Source organism: Armigeres subalbatus, chromosome 3 (genome assembly GCF_024139115.2).
Source record: "Armigeres subalbatus isolate Guangzhou_Male chromosome 3, GZ_Asu_2, whole genome shotgun sequence".
Lineage (NCBI taxonomy): Eukaryota > Metazoa > Arthropoda > Insecta > Diptera > Culicidae > Armigeres > Armigeres subalbatus.
The window spans coordinates 40,134,888-40,153,527 of record NC_085141.1 but is presented as its reverse complement, the minus strand read 5'-3'; the positions used below and the strand labels follow the sequence as shown (position 1 = coordinate 40,153,527).

The window sequence follows — 18,640 nt, the reverse complement described above, 5'->3', positions numbered from 1 at the left end:
ATTGTGCTGTCCCGTCGTAATCTAAAAAATCCTCAATTTGTCCCGTTTTTTCATTGATTCTTCCAATGAGTTCCAAAATATTATTCAAAGACAGGAATCTAAAATCAAATAGGGTAACCGTACCCTTAGTGGAGGTAGCACCAATAGTGGAGGTAGTGAGGTTTTAATGAGATTTATCATATTTTTACACGTTACGATGGTGTCAGTTGATGCGTTGATGTTTTAAATATCCTGTTAAGGTCACTCCTGACAGAATCCAAGTTTCAAAGTGCTCGCGTTTTCGGGGGCACACCACTTGATACGGAGGCGGCCTACAACTGTCATTCTTGTTGATTCAGCTTTGCTGCGTCGCAGCATGCGTGAAACAATAAAAATGACGGTTGTGCGTTGCTTCCGTATCGAGTGGTGTGTCCCCGAAAACGCGAGCACTTTGAAACTTGGATTCTGTCAGGAGTGACCTTAAATGCAACTTATCTTAAAATTTCGCTTGAAAAAACTATTGAAAACAATAATTTTCCTTAACAAAATTGACTCCCTTGCACCTATAGTGGTGCAACTGTACCAATACATAGTGGCGAGTCTCATAAGAAACCAATGGATAGCACCACTATGGGAACCAAAATTATTTTTTACCGCCACTAAAGGAACACTGTACCCATATTTGGTAATTGTTGATGTTAAATGACATCTATCTCGCTTTTGTTTGCAAATTTATTAGTTTTTCTATTGAATAAGATATTGAAGCTTTAAATTTCCCATAATTATCAATTTTCAAAAAAAATATTTTCTTTTGTGGATCTACTAATACCTCCATTATTGGTACCGTTACCCTACCTAGAAATTGATTTTTTGTGTTTATTAGACAGATTTGCAGCCCCCGCCGGGTTATCTCTCAACGAAGAATGTGAACGAAACCCATCAAAAAAGTATGAGATGTTATGTTATTATTGTCCCTTTTAAAAAATGTTATATATTGTCGCGCTTATCTTTTTCTAGAGTGCTGCGGCGGTCTTACACTCGCAGGCTCGACTGCGAAGGTAAACGTCAAGATAGCCGCCGTGTTAAAAGATAGGCAGAATTTTCCGGCTCAAAACAAAACCACGTGCTTTTCGCGAAATGACAGCAGTGTTCGATTGTATTAGTGAGAGGCAACCGGAGTCACTGAGTACATGGAGAGTGTTTATCATGGCAAGTGCATACGGTGGGTGAGATTTTCATTGACTCTGGTGTATTTAGTGACCGTTGCGATTACCTGAGAAGCAACCAGCAGGAAACCGCAGTATTCTATTTTATCTCGAGATGCATAATATGCCCTTTTACATTTTCCATTGATCGACTTTTTTAACAGATTAATTAACCCTTAAATGCGCAATGTTGTTTTAAAACAACAAACCGAAAATACGTTTAATGTTAATGATTTCAATGGTTATTTACGTTAAAAATATTTCCGACGATTTCTAAAAAAATCGCCTTGCGCCTTTAAGGGTTAACAGTTTTTAACAGTTAATGACAACAGGTGCATCTCCGGTTGATTTTTTCATACAGTTTCACTTCAATGATTTTTTCTGCTTATTCCGGATGCATTAAAATTTGTCCAATTTCTTCAGTGAATTGATCGAAATTAGTAACTTGGTAGGCAAGTATTTCCTGAAAATCAGGTCACGTCTCGACGTCAAAGTTCATTTTCGATTTTTTTTAATCTTCCAAAGTATGTGATTCAACTACTTATTTTTCAATCTTTTTTTTTTCGAAACATTAAAAACCATTCGAAATCTTTCTGAATAATTCCGAATATTCCGAAATCATCCACTGTAAAACAACGACGGCATGAAAAAATAATTTATAAATCAACTGAATAAAATCGAGTTTAAGACAGTTTCAAACCGAGGTAAAATTTGTTCAAGAAGTTTATGATAGACAAATCTCGAACAACGAGTTTTTCCCATTAGTCCGTCAGAGTACTCTTCAAAATTGGCAAATGATTTGGTCACACAATGAACTTGGACGGTGGCTCTTTTCCATAGTTCCTAAAGTTTCTGCGCGAGCGTGGTTCAGAGGTGAGGACTTAAGCCGAGGCTTCATTCGCACGATGTCGAGACTTATGTCCAATCACTACTCACTAAACGCACACCTCTATAGAATAAACCTGGTTTATAGCAACCTATGTAGGTGTGGAGCCGGTTACGATGACATCGATCACGTAGTTTGGTATTGCTCGGAAAACGACGCCTCCAGAGAGCAACTATTGGATACCCTTGTGACCCGAGGTAAACAACCCTACAGGGAAGTAAGAGGTGTTTTGGGGGATCGCGATGTGGTTTATATGCAGGCCATCTATGCCTTTCTTTGCTCGTCTGACATTAAAGTCTAATTCCCTATCTTTTTTCTTTCTTGTTTTGTTTTTGTCTTATTGTTCTGTGTAATACGAAGCTATGGCCATCCGGAAGATGCTCCCTGACGAACCACAACTCGAGCCCGACGCTACGCCATACCGTTATTGACGTCAAATACCCGGATGAGCAGCTGAAATACCTCAAACCTAAATCCCAACCTAGTCCGTCCTGAAATTACGCAATCTAACCTTGAGTCGCCACGAGTATCTTGGTCTATACCCTTTCCCCTTACTAACTGTTGATAATAAGATGATATCGATTGTAAATATCATAAAGTCTCGGCTCCGTTAAGTGTTATACACGCCTGAGCCTGTCAAATAAACACAACAGATAAAAAAAAAAAAAAATTTGTTCAGATTAAAGGCTGGATTTGAGGTTCTGTCGTACTTTAAGGCTAATCTACACATCAGGGGCTTGTCTGCAAATTTCGCTCACATGTGTGTGGATGGGATTTATGGGAAAAATTATAAATTCGGCCCAATTTAAAATACAATCCGGCAGAAATCTTCGAGAATCCGAGCTGAACTTTTACTTTTGGCGATGAATTTGCAAGGGTTCCACTTTTTTGGGAACAAAATCAATGGACAAGATTCCCGAGTTTTGAGGCTACTTTTAACGTCATTTAAATCAATTTTGATCAAAAAGGACTGTAAATTGATTAGATTTGACATTTATTCTCATGCGCCAACCATATTCATGAAAATAATTAAAATTATATTTTATTAACGTTTTTTTTTTCCTTGTAGAGATTTTTGTTATTCTTAGTTTTTTTTCACTTATATTTATGGAAAATAAATAATAACCACCCTATTGCGCTTTTCACATTTGCATTTGACATTTTTTCATAAAACAATTTTTTCTTGTTTTTTTTGGAAAGAATTGGAAAAGTTTTTGATATTGATCGATAAAAAAATCCTCATTGCATACCTATCTAAGAGTAGATCAAAATAAAATTTAAAAATTCATCATTTTTTTAAATATTGAAGGATGAGTAATTTATGTTCCTTCGTGTTTTGTCCGCGTCCCATTGAAGAGTGAAATATTTATAGTTTAGTATTTTTCCACAACTAACTTAATACAATAGAATGTTATGGTGGTGAATGATTCACTCCAATATATTTCTAATTTTTACAGCGGAAAATGAAAATTAAGCCCATCAATTTTGAAATTTCCACAGCTCTTGGTTTTTTGACATGTCCCGTTTTGCAAGTGCATTTGTCCCGTTTTTTCCCCGAAATGATCTGGTCAGCCTACCTTTTACTATTACCATGATCGCATGCCTATCAACCTAGATCAAAGAACTAAATATAAAATGTGTATGTTATAAGATAGTGCAAGTCCAAGTTCTCAATAGTTTACTTACTGATTGAGCTCTCTTACACAGTTCGAAAATTTCTTGAAGATTTACATTCAATATCATGCACATAATTGGAGCGTGACATAAAATGGAACATTGCATGAAATTGTATTATTACATCAATCTTCAAAACAGTCCTGAAGGCGTATTCCCGTTCGCCTGTAATTTTACATGTCAAGCATAATATTGGGCGTAGTATTGAAAAGGAATGGATATTGATTCCATTATCCATCTGTCTTTCTTCCAGTATTTAACAGAAGCAAAAATTTATATTCAACTATTTTTATTCTCTAAATTTATTCACAACATAATTTTTTCTCTCTCCATAGACAATACATATATATTTTCATTATCATTAGTCATTCAAATACTGTATGGGCACCAACGCGACGTACACTGGTAATGCAGCGGTTATCCTTATCTAAACGTCCTAGCTTCAATACTCAGCAAACAAGGATCGCCTCCAAAAACAAAGCTCGCGTGCAGTAATGATGCTTGGTGGGCTGTGGTTACGCACTTGATGTCACAGTCAACTCAAATAAAATCTTATAAAAGGAGCACTATTTTACCATATGTAGCCCGGTGGCATCTATATCTCACACAATAGGTTTGTTTTGCAGCCAACATTACGCGACCGTATCGCATTGACAGTTCTGTATCCTAATGAGAATCAAATGTGATGTTTGTAAACAAAACACATACCATCATGAATTTTATACTGAGATGTTGGCTACAGAAACATGGCGTCGTGCCAGGTGGCTGGTAACAACCTCGTCAGGAGATTCTCCTACTAACTGTATTCCGACAGTGGTTACGCCAACGATGATCATGGATACTTGAGAGACGGATTCACGGCACTTCAATTAACTTTTCCATGACGAAATCGATGAAAACCGACGCGAAAACTGTAGCACACGGAGACGATTAAAAGCCATCTTGTTTATTTTGCTACTGATGCATAACACGATATAGATGCACATTTACATGAATACATGTAAAAATCCTTGTTTTTGTATGGACGATTAGGAGGGGTAGTAAAAAGGATAGTAAAATGATGCTTTATTGCGCATAATGTCATGTTCCCATTATGTGCATCAAATTTGACACATTTCTGCGTCAGAAATCGATTTACTGCATTTCAATGATACATGATTTCCCTATTTACATGGCCTGTAACTTTCAAATTTTTTTGCTGTGCAATTAAAGTTCATGTTTATGCATAGAAATTGTAATATGCAGTGCACCCATAACCTTTCAAAAGTATAAGAAGGGTTCCATTCACTGAAGGTGGATTAAGTCGGGTTTTTTAGTAAAAATCATCCCACGACCTAATTTTTAAATCTTTTTTAAGTTTTTAAAATAAAATTTCGAAAAATGTAATTCAATTTTAATAATTTATATACTTTATTTAATTCAAGGTAACTCCGACGGATGTGCCTGTTTAGTGGATTAGGCCCTAAAAAAACGTGAAAGACGTTTTGTATCACAAAGTGCGGGACATCAACTATGGACGGAAAATTAATCGCTTCAACGATACTATTTGTAAGGAAGCTACCAAATCCGATTTTATAAACTTGCTCCGAAATTTGAAACATGATGGGTCCAGTGCAGCTGTCTTGTCGAAATTTTGTGATCACGATCAATTACCACGATGTTACCAGTGCAGTGTGAAGAAACATCATATCATTCTGAACAAAAATATTCTAATCCAAGGAGTTTTCAAGAAAGAGTATGAGAATTGTAGTTTGGAGGAATTGAGAGATATCGGAAGAAACATCGTTCTACGAGTCGATTCATCAGAAATTGCAACAGTTGAAAAACTGACTCGTGACCAAAATTTTAATTCGTTCTGGCATCATGTTCGAATAGAGTGACCACTTCGGTCATGAGAGAAGTTATCCATGCATCAGTCGAAACGCCTCCCGAGAAACTTTCTTTAATAAAAAAAAATGTCATCCGTATTTGTGCACTATTGATGTCATATGGTCGGAAATATGAAGGTCGTGTTAAGGATTATGTTCGAAATCTCGAAATCGTTTGAGTGGGACTACTGTAGGAAGATAAATGTAGAAATTAAGTGAACTTTCAGATTGGGAACAACCACTAATTTGAATAAGCAGCTTTCCATGAACGAATTGTCCAGTTCGAAAGACTCGTCCATTAAAACAGAATGTGGGAAATTTAACATGAATAAATCACACAAATATTATTATCGGATCCAAACTCAATTTTTTGTTGCCGAGTCTGATTTTGGGTTGTTGGAGCAAAAATGAACAAATTCAAATCGTTGTGAGAAAGGATATTGCTGTTTGGTTACGATGTGTTCTAAAAAGTTAACAGTATTTTCGACGAATCTTGTGTCCTGAGTTACTCGTAAATTACTTTACGAATTCCATTTCCTTGTTAGCTAAGTTGTTTATTGCAATAAAACAAGTTTGTCATAACATTTTTTTATTGAATAAAGACAACGATATATATACAAACTTATTCAAGCTTAAGAACCCCGATACATCTTTCCACGTGAATACGTACACTAGTAATATGTCTATCCTTTTCAATGTCCGAAGGTAAAAATTGTAATTGTAAAAATTGTATATCGAGCGAAGCTGCTCTGCTTAGTATCAAGTCCCGAATATCAAAGCCTTTATCTGCCAATACGACATCTCCAGGTTCAAGAATATTCAAGACTCCACAGTCTTGAACATTTTTTTTATCGGAACATCTACCCCATAGGCTGGTGAGATGAAACAAATATTACTACCTGGGGTAAAAACGATGAGGAACTTTGCAGTTTCAGATTTTTTGTAATTACTGTAGTGAGAAACTGCTGCTTTTGGCTCATCTGGCGTTTCAGAACGAATATCGAAACAGTCAATTACATCTTCTTCTTCTTCTTATTGGCATTACATCCCCACACTGGGACAGAGCCGCCTCGCAGCTTAGTGTTCATTAAGCACTTCCACAGTTATTAACTGCGAGGTTTCTAAGCCAAGTTACCATTTTTGCATTCGTATATCCATGAATGAGGCTAACACGATGCTACTTTTATGCCCAGAGAAGTCGAGACAATTTCCAATCCGAAAATTGCCTAGACCGGCACCGGGAATCGAACCCAGCCACCCTCAGCATGGTGTTGCTTTGTAGCCGCGCGTCTTACTGCATGATAAGGAGGGCCCCAAAAGGCCCTAAATGAAATAGTAGTACATAATTCGTCTTACGGCGAGTGATCACTAAAGTATTTAAATAACTTTCTGTGTTGGATGACACTCGAATCATTTGTTTGAGAAACTGCATATATCCATTTTACACAATTTCGAGAAAACAACAAAAAAACTGTTTTTGAACAAATTGGCACCAAATCTTTCGATTTTTTTATACAGATCAACAATTTTTGGCAAAACTCAACATCCTGGGGCACTTCCAGTGCAAAAGCATGATGATGTGTTTAATGCAAGATGCTGTACTTTTTATAATTGTGCGGTTCCAACAGCAGGAATATATCCAAAATATAATCCACATCCAATAAAAATCTAATACAAATATGAATTCAAATAAAAAATAAAATGTGCACTTACCGATAATTCCTCAAGTTGTCTTCATATAACTTCTTTTTATTCACTAGATGCCATTCCAAAACTATAGCAGCCAATTCCAGTTGCCACCGCTCAGAAAGTAAGCCTTTTGATGCTCGAGTGATGATATCTCGGCCGAGGATCGTTTGTTGCAAAAGATGCTGTTAAAGCTGTGGTGTTAGTTCAACTCTGTCGTCTTCATTTGGGTCGATTAGAACATTGGATGCAAAATACTCTTTTCCGATTACCTTCTCTGGTTTCTCCGGACTGATCGTTGATTCCTCACGAGGTTTACTTGGACCAGCTGTCTCCGAAACATTTATTTGACGATTCGCAGCCGAAAACGGTTTTCGGTTTTCCAGTACAACTCTGTTGTCTTCAGTTGGATCGATTAGATCATCGGATGCAATATTTTCCTTCCTTTCCGATTGCTTTATCTGGTTTCTCCGGACTGATCGTTGTTTCTCAACGGGGTTTACTTGGACTTGCGATTTCCGAATTCTTTATTTGACGATTCGCAGCCGAAAACGTTTGTCGGTGTTCCAGTACAACGTTACTGATTTTTTTTTTCACTCAATGGATGTATTAAGTCCACTGGAAGAAATAGTGTTCTTTTTTCCACATCTACCTTCGAGTATGGAAGCCTCTGGACTCGATGAAAGTTGCGTGTTCCTCTGCTCTTCGTTTATTCTTGTACTTTGCTTTGGATCCACCGGAAGGACAGCTAGAATTCATTCAGCTTCAGCGGTTCCAGTAATTTGCTCTATTGAGTTTATCAGCTCAAAGTTCTTGCATTCCAGCAAACCAACGGCGACCTCTGCGACCTGTGGAAAGTGTGAAGTTGAAGTGTTTTTTTTTTGGTGATATGCAACAGGGAATATACCTACCTCTATTTTCAAATCCAGTAAACGTGATGGCAATGATAAATTTGACGGCTCAGATTCTGCAACGCGTATGTTCGGAGTAGTGCAGCCGGTTATTTTGCACACTTCTGAGTTACTGGGACCTGGCTGTAAAATTAAAACATTGTAATTTACATTAAAATATTGTAATTTACCAAGAACTAAATAACCTTTGAGCTGTTGGTTTGCTGGAATTGAGTACTGCAATTTTCTCCGGTAGCTGCACAACTCGCAACAGCCGCACAACGAATTGACGCTATTCCAAACTGAGACAAGAAAGATTCCACAGATGAGGTTTCGGCAAATTGAATACCGTATCCTGAAAACAATAATAAAACCAACTTAATTCACCGAGTGGTGATACTGCCTTTCTCGCATTTAGCCAAGACACCAACCTTATATGGCGCTTATATAGTTCGATTCCATTTTCTTAATAACTTTTAAACGCAATGGCCGATCGTTATCAAATTCAATAGTGATCAACAAGACTTTGTCCCCTGTCAAATGCAACTTATTGCGAGAAAAATGGTTAAGAATTACTATATGAAAAAGTGGCTAATGTTTTTCGGTTTTCGTGTTTATAATTATTATTATGGGGTAAAAACGATGAGGAACTTTGCAGTTTCAGATTTTATGTAATTACTGTAGTGAGAAACTGCTGCTTTTGGCTCATCTGGCGTTTCAGAACGAATATCGAAACAGTCAATTACATCTTCTTCTTCTTCTTATTGGCATTACATCCCCACACTGGGACAGAGCCGCCTCGCAGCTTAGTGTTCATTAAGCACTTCCACAGTTATTAACTGCGAGGTTTCTAAGCCAAGTTACCATTTTTGCATTCGTATATCCATGAGGCTAACACGATGATACTTTTATGCCCAGAGAAGTCGAGACAATTTCCAATCCGAAAATTGCCTAGACCGGCACCGGGAATCGAACCCAGCCACCCTCAGCATGGTGTTGCTTTGTAGCCGCGCGTCTTACCGCATGGCTAAGGAGGGCCCCAAAAGGCCCTAAATGAAATAGTAGTACATAATTCGTCTTACGGCGAGTGATCACTAAAGTATTTAAATAACTTTCTGTGTTGGATGACACTCGAATCATTTGTTTGAGAAACTGCATATATCCATTTTACACAATTTCGAGAAAACAACAAAAAAACTGTTTTTGAACAAATTGGCACCAAATCTTTCGATTTTTTTATACAGATCAACAATTTTTGGCAAAACTCAACATCCTGGGGCACTTCCAGTGCAAAAGCATGATGATGTGTTTAATGCAAGATGCTGTACTTTTTATAATTGTGCGGTTCCAACACCAGGAATGATACCAAAATATAATCCACATCCAATAAAAATCTAATCAAAATCTAATACAAATATAAATCCAAATCAAAAATAAAATGTGCCCTTACCGATTGTTTACTTCTGAGAAGAAGAGTGATGCATTTGGCGTAATTCCTCAAGTTGTCTTCATATAACTTCTTTTTATTCACTAGATGCCATTCCAAAACTATAGCAGCCAATTCCAGTTGCCTCGGCTCAGAAAGTAAGCCTTTTGATGCTCGTGTGATGTTATCTCGGCCGAGGATCTTTTGATGCAAAAGCTGTGGTGTTAGTTCAACTCTGTCGTCTTCAATTAGGTCGATTAGAACATTGGATGCAAAATTCTCTTTTTCCGATTACCTTCTCTGGTTTCTCCGGACTGACCGTTGATTCCTCACGAGGTTTACTTGGACCAGCTGTCTCCGAAACATTTATTTGACGATTCGCAGCCGAAAACGGTTTTCGGTTTTCCAAGTCCAACTCTGTTGTCTTCAGTTGGATCGATTAGATCATCGGATGCAATATTTTCCTTTCTGATTGCCTTATCTGGTTTCTCCGGACTGATCGTTGGTTCCTTACGGGGTTTACTTGGACTTGCGGTTTCCGAATCCTTTATTTCACGATTCGCGGACGAAAACGTTTGTCGGTGTTCCAATACAACGTTACTGATATTTTCTTCACTCAATGGATGTATAAAGTCCACCGGAAGAAATAATGTTCTCTTTTCCACATCTACCTTCGAGTATGGAAGCCTCTGGACTCGATGAAAGTTGCGTGTTCCTCTGCTCTTCGTTTATTCTTGAACTTTGCTTTGGATCCACCGGAAGGACAGCTAGAATTCATTCAGCTTCAGCGGTTCCAGTAATTTGCTCTATTGAGTTTATCAGCTCAAAGTTCTTGCATTCCAGCAAACCAACGGCGACCTCTGCGACCTGTGGAAAGTGTGAAGTTGAAGTGTTTTTTTTTTTTTGGTGATATGCAACAGGGAATATACCTACCTACCTCTATTTTCAAATCCAGTAAACGTGATGGCCATGAAAAATTTTACGGCTCAGATTCTGCAACGCGTATGTTCGGTGTGGCGCAGCCGGTTTTTTTGCATACTTCTGAGTTCCTGGGAACTGGCTGTAAAATTAAAACATTATTCGAGTCAAATATTGTAATTTACCAAGAACTAAATAACCTTTGAGCTGTTGGTTTTCTGGAATTGAGTACTGCAATTTTCTCCGGTAGCTGCACAACTCGCAACAGCCGCACAAGGAATTGACGCTATTTCAAACTGAGACTTGAAAGATTCCACAGATGAGGTATCGGCAAATTGAATACCGTTTCATGAAAACAATAATAAAACCAACTTAATTCACCGAGTGGTGATACTGCCTTTCTCGCATTTAGCCAAGACACCAACCTTATATGGCGCTTATATAGTTCGATTCCATTTTCTTAATAACTTTTAAACGCAATGGCCGATCGTTATCAAATTCAATAGTGATCAACAAGACTTTGTCCCCTGTCAAATGCAACTTATTGCGAGAAAAATGGTTAAGAATTACTATATGAAAAAGTGGCTAATGTTTTTCGGTTTTCGTGTGCACACACACACACATACACACGGACAGACCGACATTTGTTCAGTTCGACGAGCTGAGTCGATTGGTATATAACATCATGGGTCTCCGAGACTTCTATAAAAATGTCGATTTTGGAATGAAATGATAGCCTTTCGGTACAACTTTGTTGTACGAGAAAGGCAAAAAACATTACACAATTTGCATAAAACATTTAAATATATTAACTTACGATTACGCACGTCGACCAAATCCTCTGGGAAGCTGTTTTCCTCGGTGGAATAAAACTGCACATCGTCTTGCTCGTTTGCCATCTTGAAAATTTGAACTCAGTTTCATCGTTTGTGAAAGCATAAAGCCAAACACGTTCGAATGACGTGGTTATACACTTGGTTAAAACCTTCAATGATTTCACGTTAATATGCAGCGTCATTCCAGTAGATTTCATGAAAGACTGCAGTCTAAAGATTAGAGTAGAGTGGGGCAAGAGTACGCACTTAGTTTTCAAACGATCATGTGGCCCTTATGAAGCAAGCTTCTGCATATCAAATTAGTGGCGATGATTCATATACTCTTCCTTTATGTTACCCAGTGGAAAAAATATTGAAATTATTGAGATTCGTTTTAGTAGAACCCTTATTGCAAGACAAGTGTAAAACGCACTCTTACCCCACCGGTGGGGTAAAAGTGCGCATCGGGTGGGGTAAGAGTACGCATTTATCCAATCATGTGCTCTAAGTATATATTAATACAAATAAGAGTCAATAACATAATTGATGTTTAATGAGCATATATTAGGGAATATTTAAAGATTACGTAACTCTTAAAGGAGGAGGGGGTCCTAAAAATGTGCACTTTCATGCGAAAAACCATTGTTTTTTATATATACAAAAAGCTACAGAGGTGAAAATATATATCAGGTTTCGCGTGGCGTATACAAAGGCATTTTGCTTAAAGAAAGTCCACCAATCACGTAACGTAAAATTTGGCTATTTCATCACCCCTCCCCCTATCTTACACTATTTGTATGAATCCTCTAAAAATTATACGGATCGTCACACATCTCACAACCCCTCCCAGCTAAACGTTGCGTACTTTATGAATGTTTCTTTTGATTAAATGAAATTATCATTTAGATGAAATTATGTTTTCGTACTATGTTTAGGTGTACAACAAGTCCTAATACAATTTCATTATTTCGCTTCAGTGCATTGTTCGCTAAGTCTTTTTAACACCGAATTACTTCAACTTATCCTAAAAACTTGTGATAATTTCAAATTCTGTCCCTTTTTTCTTAGTTGTGGATCTTTACGCTTTGGAACTCTTATTTCGGCCGGAGATACGGGTTTGACATCATAACTTGAAGATTCATATGCGTACTCTTGCCCCACCGGTTCCTGCGTACTTTTACCCCACAGTCCCAATAATTATTCAAGTAATGGTTTTGACTTCTTGGGAAACCAACCGGATTAGTGTTCTGTACCATAAAGTACTCTATACAATAGGTTATCGAAATGGTATAATGTTCACCTGATTGAACGTATATATGGTAATGAAATACTAGTTGCGGAAATCCAATTATTTTTAGCAAAATGCCCAAAAAGTTATCTAACTCCATATCTCCCTTGTTGTTTATTCAAATCGTTTACAATTACACATGATAATAGTTGGCCAGAATACCTGTCAAACTGATGCAGTGCTGCTAGTCTGTCTTTTTTTATTACTTCAAAAAATCGAAAACGTACTCTTACCCCACGCGCACTCTTGCCCCACTCTACTCTATGTTAGGGGCTGTACACAAACCACTTAGACCGAAATTTCACATTTTCAAACCCCCCCGTCCCCCCTAGTAGACTTTCGTAGACTTTTTCGAAACCCCTCCCTTCCCCCTTTGAAGTCTACGTAGACTTTTCTAAATTTTACAAAGTATCATATGGGTTATCAAAAATATAGAGATCAACCACGTTTTAAGCATTTTAGCTGTTCAAATCAATTTTAGTATGTAAATATTACAATAAAATTCGAATTTCAAACATAACAAAACTGAACTGAACAAAATCCAACAAAACAAAAATCAATTTGAAGTGTAATCAAATTTAACCCTTTGTTCATAGCTCCCGAAACCAAATCTCGTTTTTCGTGGAAATATCGTAAAATTTTTTGATTGATTACCTTTAAAGTTTCCCGATAATACTCCAATGAACTTTCCGTGAAAATTGCAATGCTTTTCTCCTAAATTCCATGCAATATCTTGTTAAATAATCATCCGTTGAAATTCCAATAATTTCCTTCTGTTGAGATTCGGGTACTTTGGGACGAAATGAACGATCGATTCAATCTGGATAGATAAGAACTTTATTTAAAATAGCGTCTAGTTTGTAGGAGTTCTTGATAACGACTAACTGAAGTTTTTCACTGTAACAAACTGGTTACCAAGGGTGCTACTACGTTCCGTATCAAGGGTACGGTTGCAGCCGATTGCTACTACGATAACACTCCCTCTCAATCGAGCATCCGTTCCTTTCCTGTATTCTGAATTCGAAACGGCCAATATTGCTTCACGTAATCACACATTCAGATACCTACTCGCTGCCGCTCCTCGTTGCTTGCCATAAAGCTTAACATGGTTTCTTGAGAACGCTTCCTTGTCTTGAAAAAATCCAACTCATACAAGCAACCATTCAGCCTCCCTGTTGCAAAACATTCACCATTTTTCTTCAAAGAGGCTTCCCTTTTTCTGAACTTGACTTGGATATCAGCATTCGTCATCTTGTACACCGATAATAGATTCTCCCGAAGCTCCGGCACATACAACACGTTTTCCAAGTTCACTTCTATACCTTTGTTGCTTCTTAGTCCCAGAATCTCTCCAATCATTCTTGCATGCATTACCTGTCCTTCTTTTGCGACTTTCACTTCTACTGGTTCTTTCAATTGTTTGAGACTTGTGAATACTGACTTATCACTCACTAAGTGATCGCTGCAACCAGAATCCAGTTTCATCGTGATTTGTCTATCGGTTACACATGCCAGGAACGAGACGGATTTATTTGCATGTTCTGCTTCCTCTTCTTCTTCTTCATTTTCATACTGCTTCCAACAATTCTTCATCACGTGCCCACGCTTACCGCACTTGTGACATTTTCCAGTAAACTTTTGTCTTGGCTGTTGCAAACTTCCCGAAAAAGCCGTCGGGTTATCGTCACCAATATTTCCTTGTCGATCGCTACGCTTTGATTCTTCAGATAGAAGTCTTTGCTTCACCAGTTCCAGTGTAAGGTCTTTCTCCGGTACATTCTCCAAGGCAGTAACCAACGGATCGTATGATTCTGGTAGAGTCAGAAATAACTGTGACACCAAATCCTCCTCTGTCAACGTAGCTCCAGCAGTTTTCAGTTTCCGGACCAGCCCATCGAACTCCAGAAGGTGATTTCGCATGTCTGTTTCATCTTGCATTCTCATTCTTGCCAACTGCTTCCTCACGAGCGTCTGGTTGATCACCGACTTCTTGGCAAATGTTGTTTCAAGACTACTCCACATTTCCTTCGCCGTGTTTCGCTCTCGAACAACTTCTAAACATTCATCAGCAAGACAGCTCACCAGCATGGCTTTCGCTTTTCTGTCCAACTCCTCAAACTTCGCTCTATCGGCAGCTACGTCTGGCACAGTTCCAGTTAGCACTTCCGAAACACCGGCTGCATCTAGAAACAGTCTGACCCTGTAACTCCAGTTCTCGTATTGATCCTCCCGTCCTCGGAACTGTGGAATTCCGCACGCCAAATCTTTGGAGCCCATAACCTGTTGAGATTCGGGTACTTTGGGACGAAATGAACGATCGGTTCAATCTGGATAGATAACAACTTTATTTAAAATAGCGTCTAGTTTGTAGGAGTTCTTGATAACGACTAACTGAAGTTTTTCACTGTAACAAACTGGTTACCAAGGGTGTTACTACGTTCCGTATCAAGGGTACGGTTGCAGCCGATTGCTACTACGATAACTCCTTCTAAAATCCAAAAGTTTTCCCGTTATTAGTAATTTTCAGTGAAAGTTTAAATTTATTTCCCGTGGTAATTTTAAGTTTAAACGAACATTTCAAACTATTTCCCGTGAAATTTAAGAATGGTTTCCTACGATATTTTTAAAATTCTTTTTTTAAATTTATAGCAATTTCCACATTCCAAAGAATTTTCCGAATAATTTTCGAAGGAAATTATTAAGAATTTTCAGTTGAAATTTTGGTGAATTTCTCGTCAAAATTTTGAATAATATTTCGTGAAAATTATAAAGACTTTCTTACAAAAATTGCAAATATTCTACTGAAATTAAGAAAAGTTTCCCAGGTACTTCCTAAAAAATCTCCAGTGGAAATTCTGAAGGGTTTCTCGCGAAAATTTCGGAAAAATCCCCTTACAAGTTTTAAAGAATGTCTTTTGGAAATTCGAATGACTTTTTTTTTGATATTCCAAAATGCTTCCTTTGTATATTCCAAAGAATTTTCCGTTGAAGTACGACATCATTTCCCTAAAAATTCTTAAGAATCACTTGTCGTTTTCATAGAAGCTCCAGCCGAAAATACTGCAGTAAAATCCGAGTGGAAATTTAAAAAAATCGAAAGTTTTCATAGAACACTTCGGAGAATTTTCCTGCTCAACATAGAAGAATTTCCGGGTGAAATCCATGGTAGTTTCAAGCCGTGGTTCAGTCAAAAAAAAATCTTTTAAATCAAACAAGTTAACTTCCCACAGGGGGGCAGCAGGGACTATGTCCAAGGGCTTGACGATCCCTCCCCAGGCCATCTGCGAGTTGTGGCGCCTGCCTAGGATGTGGTGGGGTTTGACAGTGGGCCCTGTTAAACCTCTATAAAAAGCTGCATGTATCCGCAAGTAGGCTTCGCCAAAGCGACCGTGTGCCGCTCAAAGCGCACAAGCCCAAGTCCTGGTGTTAGGTGGGACGCTAAACAGCCCTGACACGACGGCCCTCCGACGAGACAGGAGGTTTGCGCAGGCCCAATAAGCCGCCTTTAAAAACAACTATTACGAACGACATAGAAGATAATACGACTCGATACAATCGGCAACGACCTAGGCGACGAATAAAGGATCACGATTGGAAGCTTGGAACATGGAACTGCTAGTCGCTAGGCTTCGCAGGCTGCGATAGGATAATCTACGATGAATTACATCCCCGCAACTTCGATGTCGTAGCGCTGCAGGAAATCTGCTGGACAGGACAGAAAGTGTGGAAAAGCGGGCATCGAGCGGCTACCTTCTACCAAAGCTGTGTCACCACCAACGAGCTAGGAACCGGCTTGATAGTGTTGGGAAAGATGCGCCAACGCGTGATTGGGTGGCAGCCAATCAACGCAAGAATGTGCAAGTTGAGGATAAAAGGCCGTTTCTTCAACCATAGCATCATCAACGTGCACTGCCCACACGAAGGGAGATCCGACGACGAGAAAGAAGCGTTCTATGCGCAGCTGGAGCAGACATACGATGGATGCCCACTGCGGGACGTCAAAATCGTCATCGGTGACATGAACGCTCAGGTATGAAGGGAGGAAATGTATAGACCGGTCATCGGACCGGATAGTCTGCATACCGTATCGAACGACAACGGCCAACGATGCATAAACTTTGCAGCCTCCCGCGGAATGGTAGTCCGAAGCAGTTTCTTCCCCCGCAAGAATATCCACAAGGCCACATGGAAATCACCTAATCAAGTAACGGAAAACCAAATCGACCACGTTCTAATCGACGGTAAATTCTTCTCCGACATCACGAACGTACGCACTTACCGCAGTGCGAATATTGAATCCGACCACTACCTCGTTGCAGTATGCCTGCGCTCAAAACTCTCGACGGTGATCAACACGCGTCGGAGTCGTCCACCGCGGCTAAACATTGGGCGGCTACAAGACGGTAGACTAGCCCAAGACTACGCGCAGCAGCTGGAAGTGGCACTCCCAACGGAAGAGCAGCTAGGCGCAGCATCTCTTGAAGATGGCTGGAGAGATATTCGATCCGCCATTGGAAGCACCGCAACCGCTGCACTAGGCACGGTGGCTCCGGATCAGAGAAACGACTGGTATGACGGCGAATGTGAGCAGTTAGTTGAGGAGAAGAATGCAGCATGGGCGAGATTGCTGCAACACCGCACGAGGGCGAACGAGGCACGATACAAACGGGCGCGGAACAGACAAAACTCGATTTTCCGGAGGAAAAAGCGCCAGCAGGAAGATCGAGACCGTGAAGAGACGGAGGAACTGTACCGCGCTAATAACACACGAAAGTTCTATGAGAAGTTGAACCGTTCACGTAAGGGCCACGTGCCACAGCCCGATATGTGTAAGGACATAAACGGTGATCCAAAGGTGGCGGTGGCTAAACGAATTGGACTAGTCATCAACACGTCGAAGACGAAGTACATGATAGGAAGAGGCTCAAGAGAGGTCAATGTGAGCCACCCACCACGAGTTTCTATCGGTGGTGACGAAATCGAGGTGGTTGAAGAATTCGTGTACTTGGGCTCACTGGTGACCGCCGATAACGATACCAGCAGAGAAATTCGGAGACGCATAGTGGCTGGAAATCGTACGTACTTTGGACTCCGCAAGACGCTTCGATCGAATAGAGTTCGCCGCCGTACCAAACTGACTATCTACAAAACGCTTATAAGACCGGTAGGTCTCTACGGACACGAAACCTGGACGATGCTCGTGGAGGACCAACGCGCACTGGGAGTTTTCGAAAGGAAAGTGTTGCGTACCATTTATGGTGGGGTGCAGATGGCGGACGGTACGTGGAGGAGGCGAATGAACCACGAGTTGCATCAGCTGTTGGGAGAACCATCCATCGTTCACACCGCGAAAATCGGAAGACTGCGGTGGGCCGGGCACGTAGCCAGAATGTCGGACAGTAATCCGGTGAAAATGGTTCTCGACAACGATCCGACGGGAACAAGAAGGCGAGGTGCACAGCGGGCAAGGTGGATCGATCAGGTGGAGGACGACTTGCGGACCCTCCGCAGACTGCGTGGCTGGCGAAGTGCAGCCATGAACCGAGCTGAATGGAGAAGTCTTTTATGTGCAGCACAGGCCACTCCGGCCTTAGTCTGATGATAAATAAATAACTTCCCACAAAGCTGCTGCATAAATTGTTATCCAAAAAAAAGTCTACGTGGACTTTTGGTATACCCCCCCCCCCGTCCCCCTTCGTAGACTAACGTAGACTTTTTCGAAATCCCTCCCCCCCTCAAGAGTCCACGTGGTTTATGGACAGCCCCTTAACATATTTGATGTAAAATACAGTGAGACAGATGTGCAGTCATATTAGTAGATATTGGAAACAAATTAAATTAACGCAGCCCATAAATATGAATAAATGAATTCATTTTGTTCAAACATGAAGCCTGAACGTGTGGATTAATTTCAGTGTAAAATCACGACTTTCGTACATTGATATATTCACATGAATGCACTTGATTTCTGTTTATTTTGTAAACTAGTGTGATTATTCATCGAA

General features: G+C 39.7%; 1 protein-coding gene across 1 annotated transcript; it reads right to left on the bottom strand.

Annotated features, from left to right (window-relative positions):
* Positions 1 to 8,035: 8,035 nt before the first annotated feature.
* LOC134224660 (uncharacterized) lies at positions 8,036 to 11,424 on the bottom strand. Its single transcript, XM_062704144.1, has 4 exons — positions 11,350 to 11,424; positions 8,395 to 8,490; positions 8,210 to 8,332; positions 8,036 to 8,146 (listed from the first exon to the last, which is right to left on the bottom strand). The coding sequence occupies exons 1-4, from the start codon at positions 11,410 to 11,412 to the stop codon at positions 8,054 to 8,056; spliced, it is 375 nt and encodes a 124-aa protein (XP_062560128.1). The 5' UTR covers positions 11,413 to 11,424; the 3' UTR covers positions 8,036 to 8,053.
* Positions 11,425 to 18,640: the final 7,216 nt, after the last annotated feature.